Here is a 15714-nt window from a genome sequence, read left to right as displayed (position 1 = left end):
GAAGGAGACCTCGTTTTGATGACTACCTGCGTTGCATTTGTGCGTGGCGCTACCTCCCCTTTGTGCGTGGTGTGATGCTCGTCGCTGGTACGTGCTCTGCCTGCAAGACGGGAATCCGCTCAGTGTCTGTATGCATGACATCGCTGCTGAGCCGAAGCACAGCCACAGCCAGATCCACCTAGGAGAGAGAGGGAGGGGAGTCCGACAGACAGACCTGTGGCGATCAGCTGGCTGGATGTGTGTTATTCGTGCAGTGGTGTCCTTACCAGCTCCATGAAAGGTATGGCTGTAACCTTGCGATTAACGCACGAATTTGCACACACTTGACACGCAGCCTACAATCTATGTGCATACACCTGTGAGCTATAGTAGGCTGTATTTGTAAAGCGTAATGATGTATTACATTGTATAGTGGAGTCTGAAGCTAAATAATTCCTCTGCGATGTGGAGCCTGGTTATTCTGCACTAGCAGCAATCTATTCTGGATGAGATGAGTCATGTTGTCTAAACCTCGATTGGCGGGATTATTTTTCTAACATTAGGAATACATGGTTTACTGTGAATTATTTTTTAGCATATAGTAAATTGTTTAGTAGTAATAGTTCTACAGGTTAATTAATAGCACATTTTACGAGAAGATATTTCAAAGTCACCAAAGGACATATTGTGACATGCTAGTGCCGTTCAAAAATGTTGAATGTGTAGATTATACTGTATTTCGCAAAATATGTCAGGTTAGATCATTGAAAATAGTATGATCTCTATATGATAAGATTACAAAATATGGTGACATTTTGAGAATTATTTTTTTTATAACCTGAAAGCAACCTATAGCCTACTATACTAATTTAATGTCATGTTGTAGTTGGTAGTCTAGTAGGTTAATATAATTTTAATATGAATTAGACAACATATGATCTTTTTTGGCTGGTTAGACATACAGTACATAAACTACATATATTAGATTCCACCCTGATTTATCTAATCTGATATATCTCATTTGATTGCATCTACAATTTGCAGGCAGTTTGATAATTTAATATAACCAATTAAGGTCCCCAAGCTTTGCATCATCATAATGTGTTTCCAGTATTAAAATGTCCAGACCACCAAAGAAGGAACAATCAGCATCCCAAACTAATAACACTGCAATGAATGTCTCCACTGTGACTGTGCTTGGCCAAACAAGCTGTTGCTTCATCCTGCAGAGTAAAAGGGAGGAATTCCTTCTTGATAGGCTAGGGAGCCAGGCAGCTGGGTGGATAGATGTTACCAAGGGTACTTCCTCTCTTCTGGTCAGAGAGCAAGCAAACCGCAGTTGACACAGTTGGAGGCAATGTACTACACAGTGAATATTCAGTGTACTTTTATACTTATAATGTAAAGTTATAGCCAGACACCATCGATCTCTATGCTCAAATCAAGTACTGTACATAACTAACTGACCATATTCCACCATCCTAGAACCTGAGATGTCCTCCTAAAGGACAGGAGAGGTCTGGAGCCTAAGGATGGACACCATCTCCATGCTGGGCAGCGGCTGCAGTAGCCCGGCTTACACCGACACAGCCCACCCTACCACCCCCTCCCTGTTCCTCCCCAATGGGGTAAGGAAGAATGGCCCCAGGGACCCTCCTCCCCACGGCCCCCTCCCCAAGCCTGTCGTAGCCATCCTGGGCTCGGGTGACTTCTCCAAGTGCCTGACCATCCGTCTGCTCCGCTGTGGCTTCCACGTGGTGGTGGGGAGCCGCCAACCCAAACGGGCCGCTGAGTTCTTCCCTCATGTTGTTGATGTGACCCACCATGAAGACGCTGTGGGTAAAGCTTCTGTGGTTTTCCTCGCTATCCGCAGGGAGCATTATTCTGTTCTCTGGGACCTCAAGCATCTGCTGGCAGGGAAGGTGTGTGTGTTTGTGTGTGTGTTTCAGGGGATTGGGCTGTGAGCAAAAAGACACATTTCCATTCTTCTTCTTCTTCTAAGGTTCTGGTGGATGTGAGCAACAACCGCCGTGTGAACCAGTACCCTGAGTCCAACGCTGAGTACCTGGCCTCCCTGCTCCCAGACTCTACAGTTGTGAAGGGCTTTAATGTCATATCTGCCTGGGCTATGCAGTCTGGACCCAAAGATGCCAGCAGGCAGGTAGGATGGAAGAAGAGGTCTGTGTCCCAAATGGCTCCCTGTGTCCCATAGGGCTCTGCTCAAAAGTAGTGAAGTATTTAGGGAAAAGGGTGCCATTTGGGACACACAAAGGTTCATTTCAGGAGTTACTTATTCAGAATTAATTCAGGATCAAACACTGTCCCACTCTAACTCATTGCACAGTTAGTCATTCATTTCTGACTTATAAATATTGTATTGCATAAACCACGCAGAGCGACTTAGGACTAAATTAGTATTTTTACATAAATAGAATGTCTCCCCTTGTACAGACTTGTTGCAGGTAACAAACCACTGTCTATTAAAGTTGGACCCAGAGCTGAATCTGCTGAAATAACATTGTTGGCAGCCAAGGCAGTATAGATGTTGACCTGTCTGTCTAGCATGGTTCCAGATCTCTTACCGCTGTGGTGCCAAACTGGCAAGACCGCACAAACAGATCTGGAACCAAGTTAGGCTAACATCCGTCTACAGAGAAAGTAAATGGCAGCATCAGACTCTGCAACAGGATCAGCCAAATGGCTGCTGATAGTCTTTAAGCATCCATTGTCCTAAACACTCGTTTGTTGTGATCTTTTGAACAGCAGCTACATCTCTCTACATCATTCTCAGTTGTTCAATGTCAGTTGTTACAAACCATTGTTGTTGACACAATCTGATTGGCTGACCTTTCAAAGAGGTGCACTGACATTCTCCTCAATACATACCCTCCCCCTACGGCATGATGATGTCATATGCGGGGGACAGATCAAACATGATTAGGACATATCACATCTCAGGGTAAAGTCACTGCACCCTCGTCTTTATTCCTATGATATCCTCACTAGAAGGAGTGTAAGGCAGGCTACTGAGCTGGTTAAAGCATTAACAGTCTGGTCTGTGCTTGCCTGGGAGGGAGACTAATTCCTCCAAATATTATGCAAGGATTATAGTGAGACTCTACAACTGAGAAGAACATTTTACGCTGCCATCCTTCAAATAAAACCATTCTAGTCACACACACACACACACACACACACACACACACACACACACACACACACACACACACACACACACACACACACACACACACACACACACACACACACACACACACACACACACACAGAAAATGCACACAGTAAATTCAATTAACACAATTAGGACAATGAAAAAACAAGCTCAATATTATGAACCAGGGAATCAGATTGTGTTTGTCTCAGTCACAAGGGGTAGAAACAACCACAACCATGTTTTCCTTTAACATAATTATATCTGCTAATTATTTGTTATTTCATGCCTATGATTGACAAGGTAAGCCTTCCGTGAGATTGTTTAGAAAAAAATGTACACATTACATCACATTCACAATACATGCAATGCACATTGACCATGTCATACATATTAGATTGACTGACTGATTGACTACCTTGATTTATTATTGCTTGATTACCCATTCCTCAAGGTGTACATCTGCAGTAACTCTGTAGAGGGCAGACAGCAGATCATGGAGCTGACCAGGCAGCTCAACTTCACCCCAGTGGACATGGGAGCCCTCTCCTCCTCCAGAGAGATTGAGAACATGCCCCTGCGCCTTTTCCCCGACTGGAAAGGCCCTGTGCTAGCCACTGTGGCTCTCTCCATCTTCTTCTTCGCCTATTCCTTTGTCCGGGACATCATCCACCCGTATGTGAAGAGCAAGCAGAGTGACTTCTATAAGATCCCTATAGAGATGGTGAATAGGACTCTGCCCACAGTGGCCATAACACTACTCGCTCTAGTCTACCTGGCGGGCCAGCTAGCCGCGGTCCACCAGCTGTACTATAGGACTAAGTACAGGAGGTTCCCTCACTGGCTGGAGGGCTGGCTACAGAGCAGGAAGCAGCTGGGGCTCCTGAGCTTCTTCCTGGGGTGTGTCCACGTTCTCTACAGCCTCTGTCTCCCCATGAGGAGGTCAGAGAGATACCTGCTCCTCAACATGGCCTACCAACAGGTGGGTGATGGACAGAGGGAGGGAGGGTGTGTGTGTGTCAAATCAATTAACATTTTATTGGTCGTATACACATGAAATGCTTGTGTTCCTAGCAACAACAGTGCAGTAATATCGAACAATAAACTCTAAAAGTAAAATAACATAATTAAGAAATATGGAAATTAGGACAAGCAATGTCTGAGTCCAGAGTATAAATATATATACTGTGTGTATATATACAGCACCAGTCAAATGTTTGGACACACCTACTCATTCAAAGGTTTTTTTATATATATATATTTTTTTAACAATTTTCTACATTGTAGAATAATAGTGAAGACATCACAACTATGAAATAACACAGATGGAATAATGTAGTATCCAAAAAAGTCTTAAACAAAATGCATTTCAATTAACAGGTGTGCCTCGTTAAAAGTTCATTTGTGGAATTTCTTTCCTTAATGCACTTCAGCTAATCAGTTGTGTTTTGACAAGGTAAGGGTTGTATATAGAAGATAGGCCTATTTGGTAAAAGACCAAGTCCATATTATGGCAAGAACAGCTCAAATAAGCAAAGAGAAACAACAGTCCATCATTACTTTAATACATGAATGTCAGTCAATCTGGAAAATGTCAAGAACTTTGAAAGTTTCTTCAAGTGCAGTCGCAAAAACCATCAAGCGATGTGATGAAACTGTCTCTCATGAGGACCGCCACAGTAAAGGAAGACCCAGAGTTACCTCTGCTGCAGAGGGTAAGTTCATTAGATTTAACTGCACCTCAGATTGCATCCCAAATAAATGCTTCACAGAGTTCAAGTAACAGACGCATCTCAACATCAACTGTTCAGAGGAGATAGCTCAAATCATGGTTGAATTGCTGCAAAGAAACCACTACTAAAGCATACCTGTAAGAAGAAGAGACTTGGGCCAAGAAGCACGAGCAATGGACATTAGACTGATGGAAATCTGTCCTTTGGTCCAAATTTGACATTTTTGGATCCAACCACTGTCTTTGTGAGATGCAGAGTAGGTGAACGGATGATCTCCGCATGTGTGGTTCTCACCGTGAACCATGGAGGAGGAGGTGTGATGGTGTGGGGGTCTTTGCTGGTGACACTGTCAGTGATTTATGATGAATTCAAGGCACTCTTAACCCTTATGGCTACCACAGCATTCTGCAGTGATACGCCATCCCATCTGGTTTGCGCTTAGTGGGACTATCATTTGTTTTTCAACAGGACAGCAACCCAACACACCTCCAGGCTGGGTAAGGGCTATTTGACCACGAAGGAGAGTGATGGAGTGCTGCATCAGATCTGGCCTCCACAATCACCTGACCTCAACCCAATTAAGATGGTGTGGGATGAGTTGGACCGCAGAGTGAAGGAAAAGCAGCCAGCAACTTCTCAGCAGACAGAGGCTTGTGAAAGTATTCACCCCATTTAGGCATTTTTCCAATTTTGTTGCTTTACAACCTGGAATTAAAATATATATTTTTAAGGGTTTGTATCATTTGATTTACACAACATGCCTACCACTTTGAAGATTCAAAATATATTTTATTGTGAAATTAACTAATAAGACGAAACAATACTGAAGACTTTAGCGTGCATTTTTGCCCATTCTTCACGTAATTGCTTGCACCACTTCAGGTAATTGGTTGCATCATCTTATTTAGGGGCTTCATAGAAAGGGGGTTGAATACATATGTACGCACCACTTTTCCGTTTTTATATTTAAAAAAAAGAAACATGTAAAAAGTCACTCTTTAAATTTCACTTCATCAATTTGGACTATTTTGTGTATGTCCATTACATGAAATCCAAATAAAAATCCATTTCAATTACATTTTGCAATGCAACAAAATATGAAAATGCCGAGGTGGATGAATACTATTGCAATGCACTGTATGTGGGAACTCCTTCAAGACTGTTAGAAAAGCATTCCTCATGAAGCTGGTTGAGAGAATGCCAAGAGTAAAAAAAAAATAATAAAGAAAAACCCTTGAATGAGTAGGTGTGTCCACACTTTTGACTTGTACTGTATGTATAATGGGAAGTATAGACAATATGGACAGTATATGGATAGAACATTTAGTATATCTGAAGAATAGTGTTTGTGTCAGGTCAAAGACACCCTTCATAAATGCTGTTGTTTATGTCATTGAGGTCTGTAGATGTTTTATCAGATTTAAGTTCACTTTGGAATCGTGAATCAGCAACAATGCAGCAACACTGTAACCGTAATGCAGTTTTATTCTCCTCTATAATTCTAATCTTGAGAGTGACCCACATGGAAGTGATTGGATGTTTGGCCTCAGAGTGACTCATCTATTTGTGCTGTGGCTCCTGAGGCATGGCCATAAACAACACTTACGACAGCCAGCCAGCTGCACTGGGAAGACCACAGAGGGACAAACAGCATGCACATACTGTAGATCCTTCGGTTACCATATAGTACACATCTTCTTCTTCACAGACTAATTGCAATGCATCTTTTCCTGATGGTGTTTCTTCTTGTTCATATAAGTGAAACTATAAGCTATGTTCTCATTCTAATTGGGTATTGTGAACAACATACATCTTCCAGTATATGTAAAGGTTGTACATCCAACATTTATCTACTGATCTGTGTGGCATACCGTAGTGTGTCATATCTGCCTCTTCACCGGTTTAATCTCAGTTTATTCATTCACGTCCTCCTCTGACCTTCATCGGTCTCTTACTGCAACCCCCGTTTCCCAGCATCCTTCATTCTCACGCACACACAAACCCTTCTAGCTGTGTGTCTGACGATCCAGGCCACACAATCAGCTGCACTCTCAAGCACATCTCTCGCTGTGTGTTTTGCTTCTCAAACACACCTCTGTGTGTGTGTGTGTGTGTGTGTGTGTGTGTGTGTGTGTGTGTGTGTGTGTGTGTGTGTGTGTGTGAATCCAGGCCACCTCACCCTGTCAGCCTGTCCTCTAGTTCAGGCCTGTTACACCCATATGGCCTCTGAGGTGCTCCTTCAGTTGTATTGAAATTCCTTGATATGCCACATGCGGTTTTTCTTTATTTCACCTTGTGTGAGGCGCGCACACACTGACACACACACACACACACACTGACACACACACACACACACACACACACACACACACTGACACACACACACACACACACACAGACACACACACACACACACACACACTGACACACACACTGACACACACACTGACACACACACACACTGACACACACACACGACACACACGCACACACACGCACGCACGCGCGCACACACTGACACAGCCAGTGGACTGTAGAGGCTTTTGTTAATGAATGAACACTGCCAAATTTAAACCGAAAACTAGGTCTCCTCATTTAGATAAATCAGGCAGCAGCATTTTTGAAGGGATGATAGTTAATTTTCTTGGTCATTTTTACTCGTGTGTGTGTGTGTGTGTGTGGTTGTGAGAGTTTATTTCATGTTAAGTGTTTATTTGTGAATACACTATGCTTGTGTGACTTTGTTTTCTATTCATACATTATGTGTTTACTGAATGTATGTGTGTCTGGGGTCTCCTCTCTGCAGGTCCATGCTAACGTGGAGAACTCGTGGAATGAGGAGGAGGTGTGGAGAGTAGAGATGTACCTGTCTTTTGGTATCATGAGCCTCGGGCTCCTTTCTCTCCTGGCCGTCACCTCCATTCCTTCTGTTAACAGCGCCCTCAACTGGAGGGAGTTCAGCTTTATTCAGGTACTCAGACAGACACTGTTCATGATGATGATAATGGTGATGGTGAGGATGAAGATGGTGACGAGGATGATGAACATTCTTATGGAAAGTTCTCTGATTAATAATACTGACTAAGAAATAATAACAAGCTGTCAACCTCTGGGTAAAACACTTGTTTGTTTTCTGAGTAGTCTTCTTCATGTTGTTTGTAATCATGTTTTTACTGTAGATGTAAAAGCTGTGATGTAATGTATTGTTGATGCATGCATGTGTTTCTCCCGCTCTCCATCTCCCCAAGTCGACGCTGGGTTACATCGCTCTGCTTATCGCTACGTTCCATGCTCTGCTGTTCGGCTGGAAGCGGGCCTTTGAGGAGGAGGCTTACCGTTTCTACCTACCCCCTAACTTCGTGGTGGCCCTGGCCCTGCCCCTGTGTGTCATCCTGGGGAAGGTGTTCCTGCTGATCCCCTGTGTGGGACGGAGGCTCCACAGGATCAAACGGGGAGCTGAGAGCAGCCAGTTGCGCCAGGACCCTGTTGGGGCAGCAGCACACGTCTCACCAGAGAGGGTCACTATCATGTGAATGAATGGGTGGAGGGGTGGATGGATGGATGGATTGGCTGGATGGATGGATGGATGGATGATAGGTGGATGTGTAGATAGACAGGCAGATGTATGACTGGATGGATCAATGAATGAATTAACTTTATTGATCCTCAGAGGAGAAATTGGATTGTGGAACTGGACTGTGAAGCCAGAGTCCTGGGTTGGTTGGGCCACACAACCAGACTGGGCCAGACTGCAGCATAGCCTATCTAGCTATCGATATTCTGCCAGTTCTCTAGCTAGCTACCACTGCCCTGCCAATGATCGATCAGACATACGTCTTTACTCTTCAGTGACACTTTGATGACACGCTGCCATGACCAACCATACTGTAACATTTCCAACAGCATTTAATGAGCCCCTAGTTCCAGACGATATATATTAAGGATAATTAGCCTATATGTTATATGCCCTTGAATCTGTGGTTCGGTCAGTGCTGCAAAAGGCACAATGTGGTTCTGTGACTTGTCTGAGTATTGTCTGCAAATTGCCAATTTCCTTGTTGTAGAATTATAATAGTCATCATGGAATTATGTTCAGCCCAAGTACCATGTATTTTTAGATATGTACTTTTAGGAATTCTGATATATGTGAAGATAGTATTAAATGTGAAATCAATGTAAGAATGTTGACTGAGAATCACACACTTGAGAAAACATATTTCCATGATCTGTGTCACTGCCTTCAACAGACAGAAAAATGTGCCAAAAAAAAAAGATGTATTTTTTACACGGTCAATAGAAATGATGTAGCAGGTTATTGTTGAAGCAAGCTATTTGTTGTCAATTGAAGTCATGTAATTATGGAACAACATTCATGTATACTGTGTGTATTGATAATGCAGTACTGTATCATACACATGCATCCTAAAAATGATCATTTCATGACACTATGGTATAAAACGTATTTACCAGTAGGCATACTTCACAGCAACACAACCATCAGTAGTGAATAATGTGACAATCCACAAAGACTTGATCCAGATGTTTTTATACTATTGATAAGTTTATTTCCTAGTTCTTCTGCTTGGATTAAAAGCCTAGTCAGTAGGAGAACATATCAGCTATCAAAGAGCATGTGTGACAACATGTTTGAAAATACACTGAACAAATATATAAACGCAACATGTAAGGTGTTGGTCCCATGTGTCATGAGCTGAAATAAAAGATCCCCAAAATGTTCCATACACACAAAAAGCTTATTTCTCTCAAGTTTTGTGCACACATTTTATTTACATCCCTGTTAGTGAGTATTTCTCCTTTGCCAAGATCATCCATCCACCTGACAGGTGTGGCATATCAAAAGCTGATTAAACAGCATGATACTTGCACAGGTGCACCTTGTGCTGGGGACAATAAAAGGCCACTCTAAAATGTGCAGTTTTGTCACACATCTCAATGCCACAGATGTCTCAAGTTTTGAGGGAGCATGCAATTGACAAGCTGACCTCAGGAATGTCCACCAGAGATGTTTCTAGAAAATTGAAAATTAATTTAGTTTTAGAGAATTTGGCAGTACGTCCAACGACGGCCTCACCACCGCAGACCACGTGTATAGAATTGTGTGGGCAAAAAGTTTTCTGATGTCAAGGTTGTGAACAGAGTGCCCCGTGGTGGCAGTGGGGTTATGGTATGGTTAAGCATAAGCTACGGAAAACATACACAATGGCATTTTACAATGGCAATTTGAATGCACAGAGATAACATGACGAGATCCAGGGGTGCATATTTCACTGGGGACGGGGGACGGGGGGGACATGTACCCCACCACATTCTGAAATTCCATTTTTGTCCTCCCCAGTTTTATCATTGGAATGTGATACAAAACTAGGAAATGTTGTGCCTCAGGACCATGTGGACGCCTCCGAGCAGTCGGGTAGTTGTTTGGAGTGTTTATCTGACAGAAGATAATTATATATATATATATGTGTCCCCCCACTTCAAAAACCAATTACGATCCTGACAAGATCCTGAGCCCCATTATCGTGTCATTCATCTGCCGCCATCACCTCATGTTTCAGCATGATAACGCACAGACCCATGTCGCAAGGATCTGTGCACAATTCCTGGAAGCTGAAAATGTCCTAGTTCTCTGGATCGACTTGACGACAACGTGTTCCAGTTCCCTCCAATATCCAGCAGAATCACACAGCCATTGAAGCTTCTACCTTTTTATTCAAGGTATCTGTCACCAACAGATGCATATCTGTATTCCCAGTCATGTGAAATCCATAGATTAGGGCCTAATGAATGTATTTCAATAGACTGATTTCCTTATTTGAACTGTAACTCAGTAAAACATTTGAAATTGCTGCATGTTGCATTTATATTTTTGTTCAGTATAAATATGATTTACTGTGTATTTCTCTGTATTCACTGTCTTCTGCCGTGTATTACAAAATGTTGCCAATTGTTTAATATATTGATGAATAACTACCTACTCTGAAGAGAAAAGAGGAGACGGAGAGGAGCGCAGAGAGGAGCGTTGCATGCACTCAGGCCAGTACTTCACCTTAACCACTAGGGGTCAGTGCCTAACAACATTGATGGACTTGATACCTCTCATGGATTCCCACCCTCTAAACAAGTTATCTCTAACTGGTTTCTCACAGAAAGCAGTCAATTTATTGATACCAGCTATCCTGTCCCCGCTTAGAGCGTCTCGCACACATGCTTAATTCCATCTCCTTTTGAATTATGCCTGAAAAGCAGCTTATCTTTAGAGGCTGGTAAATTCTACTGGACAGCAGTGGAAACAAATGCCCCTCTAAAAGCAGCTACGGCTAATGATTGTGATAATATGTTTTGTATGCATGCTATTCATAGCCTGCATCTTAACATAAAGGAATGGTGAATGTAGGTCATGGACCAAGCATATACATCTGTCCCAATGGACCCCTATTCCCTATATAGTGCACTACTTTGCACTACTGTTGTTTAATGTGTAATGCACTTTAAAGGAAATTGGGTGCCATTTGGGACAATAACTATATGATTCTGGTCATGGTGTCAAGTGCGCTTGACCTCAACCCCCTGCTAGCAGTTGTACAAGCCTAAAGTCTACGATCAGAGGCTGTTTGTTTGTAATACCTTTGATCGTCACCATCAACAATTCGACAACCAGCTCTCCAACTCATCCACCACACACCTGCAGTGTTCTCTCAGTCCTAGTGGAGCAGCTCCTCATGTGAAGTGGGCTGGCTGTACGAGACATTGTCATGTCATTGTGCTTTAGCTATACCAGCCCCATAGTGAATGCTACTTTTCTATTTCCATTTGTCCCATAATTCCTCTACAAATAATGAGGACGAGTCTGTGGGTAGAGGAGACACACACACACACACACACACACACACACACACACACACACACACACACACACACACTAGAGGGGCCGCACTTCTACACTGTGTCACGATTTGGGAGAGCGGGTTGGATCGAGCGGGTTGCCATGGACACAAATATGCTTCCTGTCGCCACGCAGAGACGGGGGAAGAGATTAGTCTTAATTAATGCTTGTGATCAACAAACAACAAGAGATGGGCCTCCTCTTATCCTCCGCCGCAGGTTAGCAACACAAACCCCTAATAACGACAATAATGGGCCCACAATGAAAGCCTGGATGGGTGCTCAACGTTACAATGAAATAACAAGATGCTGCGTTTCAATGGAACTCTGAAAACAAACTTTTTTTATATTTTTATATATATATTCTTCTTGCCAAGCCCTAACCCAGGAGTGCGCTAAAAATAGCATATAAGCAGTTTTAATATGAGCTCTGCAGTGCATGGCTTGACTCAAGTCTCGAGCAATTCTAAACAATTGAAAGCTAATTTCCTGCAATTCTAGCCATGCTGCCTGGGGCAGCGAGATCATTTAGCAGTTTTAAAGCTAATTTCTTGCAATTCTGCTCATTTTGCTATGGCGCAGAACGTTTTTAGGCTTAAATTACAGTGCTTTTAAGTAAAAAAACGAAATTTTGGGGGAATACAATAAAAAATGTAGCATTGATAGAGTACTGTGGATAACAATATCCCTGTGAGCCTCCCGGCCCATGTCCATCTAAGGCGTTAAGAACATACATTGTGGATGAATAATGTTGCATTATATTGCACCCTAAACCCATTCAATGGATCCCTTGTCCAAAATGTGTTTAATCTGTTGTTGCTAGCAATATTCATACAAAAATCTGTTGTAATTATTATAATATTTTTTAATAACTATATTGAGATCTGACCTCTGACCCGAAACCCCTGCCCTAACTACCTGAACAATACTTTTTCCTACTTTTTCCTGATAGCAAGCCCAATGATCAAGTGCAATGACAGGAACGTTTGTGGTCAGTACAAAACAAAGGGTTGCATTCTTCTGATACAAACACTGTTTCCCTGGCTGAAGCGGTACCTATTGGACACTTAGCTCAAATGGACGCCATCAATGCCCTGTTGACTGGTCATATTGTGGACTGCCATACCAAATACATTAGCAAAACAATGCAAAACTTTATACTTCATTTTAAATGATCAGACCTTGCTGTGCTTTGTGGATGTTGATTTGCGGTCTTTGACTGCAAACAACTATTTCACTGTAGAGTGACTGTGGGTGGAAGGACACTATTCTGAACAGTGGCTCTCTTTATTATCGATGGCTGGCCGTATAGCATTTCTCACCTACTGTCCACGTAGAAAAGAGAAGGCAGATTAGTCCTCTAATTACTTAATCTAGTTACTAAATCTACTATCAGCGTAGTGCCACACATTTTATAGAGCATCTTTGGTATTGTTGTACTCAATCCTCCTCCCTTTCCCTGTCTGTCTGTCTGTCTGTCTGTCTGTCTGTCTGTCTGTCTGTCTGTCTGTCTGTCTGTCTGTCTGTCTGTCTGTCTGTCTGTCTGTGGTGGGTCTGTTTTCTCTCTTCCAGTCTGTCTGTCTCTCTCTCTCTCTCTCTCTCTCTCTCTCTCTCTCTCTCTCTCTCTCTCTCTCTCTCTCTCTCTCTCTCTCTCTCTCTCTCTCTCTCTCTCTCTCCCTCTCCCCCCCCCCCTCTCTCCCTTTTTCACTCTCTTTCTCCATCGCCAGATCACTCTTTACAGCCTGACTTCATTTCCCATCTTGTTGAAGTGCGTGGTGAGTCTGCAACAACCCCTGCTCCTCTCTGTTTAGCTGTGGGTGGTTGGAGCGTTGTTTTTTCACTGTTTCCCTCCCGCTCTCATCACTCACTATGCCATGACACAGTTTGTACCATCAGCCCACACAATGTAGAGGACAGCCTTCCTCCTGTACTCAACTGACAACTCCCTCTTTGTCTTGTTCCTCTGATTTTGTTTTCTAGCTCACACTCATCTTGGCATCCATTATGTCTGTCTGTCACTCTCACGGTGTCTTTCTCAATATTTAACTACTTAAAAAAAAAAAAACATTTCTCTTCTCTCTACATCTAAACCAACTGTAGTTTGTTGTGCAATTGAGTTCTTGTTACAGCAAACTACATTTAGCGGACCCCACTATACCCCCTCAAGCAGGGTCCATTTTGGCCATGGAGGGTGTTTTTGTTCTGATCTTTTGCCCATCCTCTTAATGAAAATAAAACTGCTTTGCCTAATGTTATGTGCAGATCCATCTTTATCATGCAGGGCATCAAGAAACTTGCCTGCATCCCACTTCTGAACAACTGCCAATAAAGGCAATCAGAGCGTGTAAAGGAGAGGCCCCCGGATACAGAGAGAAAAAGAAAGACAAAGAGATGGGGAGAGAGAGATGGAGAGAAAGGGGGAGAGAGCATGTCAAAAAGACAGCCTCAGAGAGGACATCCAAGGGTACATTGTCCCTTCTAGACACAAAAGCATCACTCATGGAAAGTGTTCATTTCAACAATAGACATAGACCTTTGTGCTTTTTGACCCTATAGGCAGTGAGAGCAATAGCAAGCAAAACACCCATTAAAATGTATGCGCAGACAATCAAGCATGGAATATTATGGATATCTGTTGGATGCTAATCTTCAAAACAGGATGTTTGTCACTTTGTGACCAAGCCATCAGACTATACTGCAGTGGGAGGGAGTGGCATTTGAAAGGCTGTTGCTATGTGTGACAGAATCACTGTGACAGTTGATCAGGCAGAGGAGTGGGAGGGTGGCAGCTGCTCCGAACAGCCTGGTGATGAGTAGGAAGGGCTGACCCCCCTGCTACTGCACTAATTAAGATCTTATGAGGATTATTAAAGTGTGCTTTATGGACGTGAGACTAATGTGCTCAAAGGTAACACAATATATTTTGTATAGTAGCTTTAGTTTCAACTATGGCTTTTCTTGGTCTATTCGCTGTCAAAAGCCCATTGATGGATGGTGTCATTTTAGGAAGAAGGAAATAAACCGCGGTATGCTGCTACTGCTTCACAGCGACTCTTTTCTAAAATATCAAGCATCACGACACTAGAGAAATGACATAAAATCACTTTCTAGCAAATGGTCTCAGTCAAAATTAATCTGGCTTATATGTTACAGCGGTCAGATACAAATGCGACTCAGCGTTTGTCATCTCTTAGAGCGGTATTTTAACTAGTATTTGGCATATGGAGCCGCTGAGTGGAGGCAGCCAGTGTCGGGTCCAACCCGACGTACCTCCTGAAGAAAATACAACTGGTGTTTTTATTGGAGCACATCAAAGACTGCCAGTTGAGAAAGGTTTGCATGTGATGTATTGGTGCCCACAGTAAAGAGCTCCATCAAATCATCACCCTGAAACAGTTCTATTTGTCAAACTGAAAGCTGTGTGTGTGTGTGTGTGTGTGTGGTTGGTTGGGTGGGTGGGGGGACGAGTGGGTGGGGGGACGGGTGCGTGTTGGGCAGACAAAGAAAGGGAGAGAAAAGCCTACTCCACACACACCTAATATACACAACATGTTTCTAATCACAACCACTAACCCTATAGCATCACCTTCATCCTAATCCCATACCTCAACACTATACTCACCACGAGCTCCTTTCGACAAACCCCCGAATGATTTGTCTGTGTCTGGGTTTATCCAGATCGACAGCCAGTGGAGATAATAATTTGACAAAGTCGGCAAACCATATCAGATCCCCAACTAAAAACATGCAAGTTTTGTATTCTGTTATCAAAAGATAAGCAGCTAAATCTATTTCTGCAAGCAAAGAGATGCCCAACGAGGGTTGTTATTCCACTCTGTTTAAGCTCTTGTTAGTTTAGGCATTCTAGCCAGACTTCATCTCACATCTAGATGTGTGTGGTAAGTTTCATTCTCTCTCTCTCTCTCT

The 15714-nt window shown here is 42.9% G+C and overlaps 1 protein-coding gene across 1 annotated transcript; it reads left to right on the top strand.

The window, feature by feature from the left end:
* The first annotated feature begins 79 nt into the window (after positions 1–79).
* Positions 80–9653, top strand: LOC118361596 (metalloreductase STEAP2-like). Its single transcript, XM_035741649.2, has 6 exons — positions 80–280; positions 1465–1901; positions 1982–2140; positions 3606–4133; positions 7691–7855; positions 8133–9653. Exons 2-6 carry the CDS (start codon positions 1512–1514, stop codon positions 8415–8417), a joined length of 1527 nt encoding a protein of 508 aa, XP_035597542.1. The 5' UTR covers positions 80–280; positions 1465–1511; the 3' UTR covers positions 8418–9653.
* Positions 9654–15714: the final 6061 nt, after the last annotated feature.

This window comes from Oncorhynchus keta, chromosome 28, assembly GCF_023373465.1.
Source record: "Oncorhynchus keta strain PuntledgeMale-10-30-2019 chromosome 28, Oket_V2, whole genome shotgun sequence".
Classification (NCBI taxonomy): Eukaryota; Metazoa; Chordata; class Actinopteri; order Salmoniformes; family Salmonidae; genus Oncorhynchus; species Oncorhynchus keta.
Note: the sequence above shows the minus strand (reverse complement) of the source record. Positions and strands in the feature narration are given on the sequence as shown.

What these genes read in the sequence shown, in the direction of transcription:
- LOC118361596 (XM_035741649.2), top strand. Translation starts at nt 1,512, where the DNA reads ATGGACACCATCTCCATGCTGGGCAGCGGCTGCAGTAGCCCGGCTTAC. An exon ending in CCAAAGATGCCAGCAGGCAG is followed by an intron (nt 2,141 to 3,605) that starts GTAGGATGGAAG and finishes CCATTCCTCAAG; the next exon opens with GTGTACATCTGCAGTAACTC. An exon ending in GGGAGTTCAGCTTTATTCAG is followed by an intron (nt 7,856 to 8,132) that starts GTACTCAGACAG and finishes CATCTCCCCAAG; the next exon opens with TCGACGCTGGGTTACATCGC.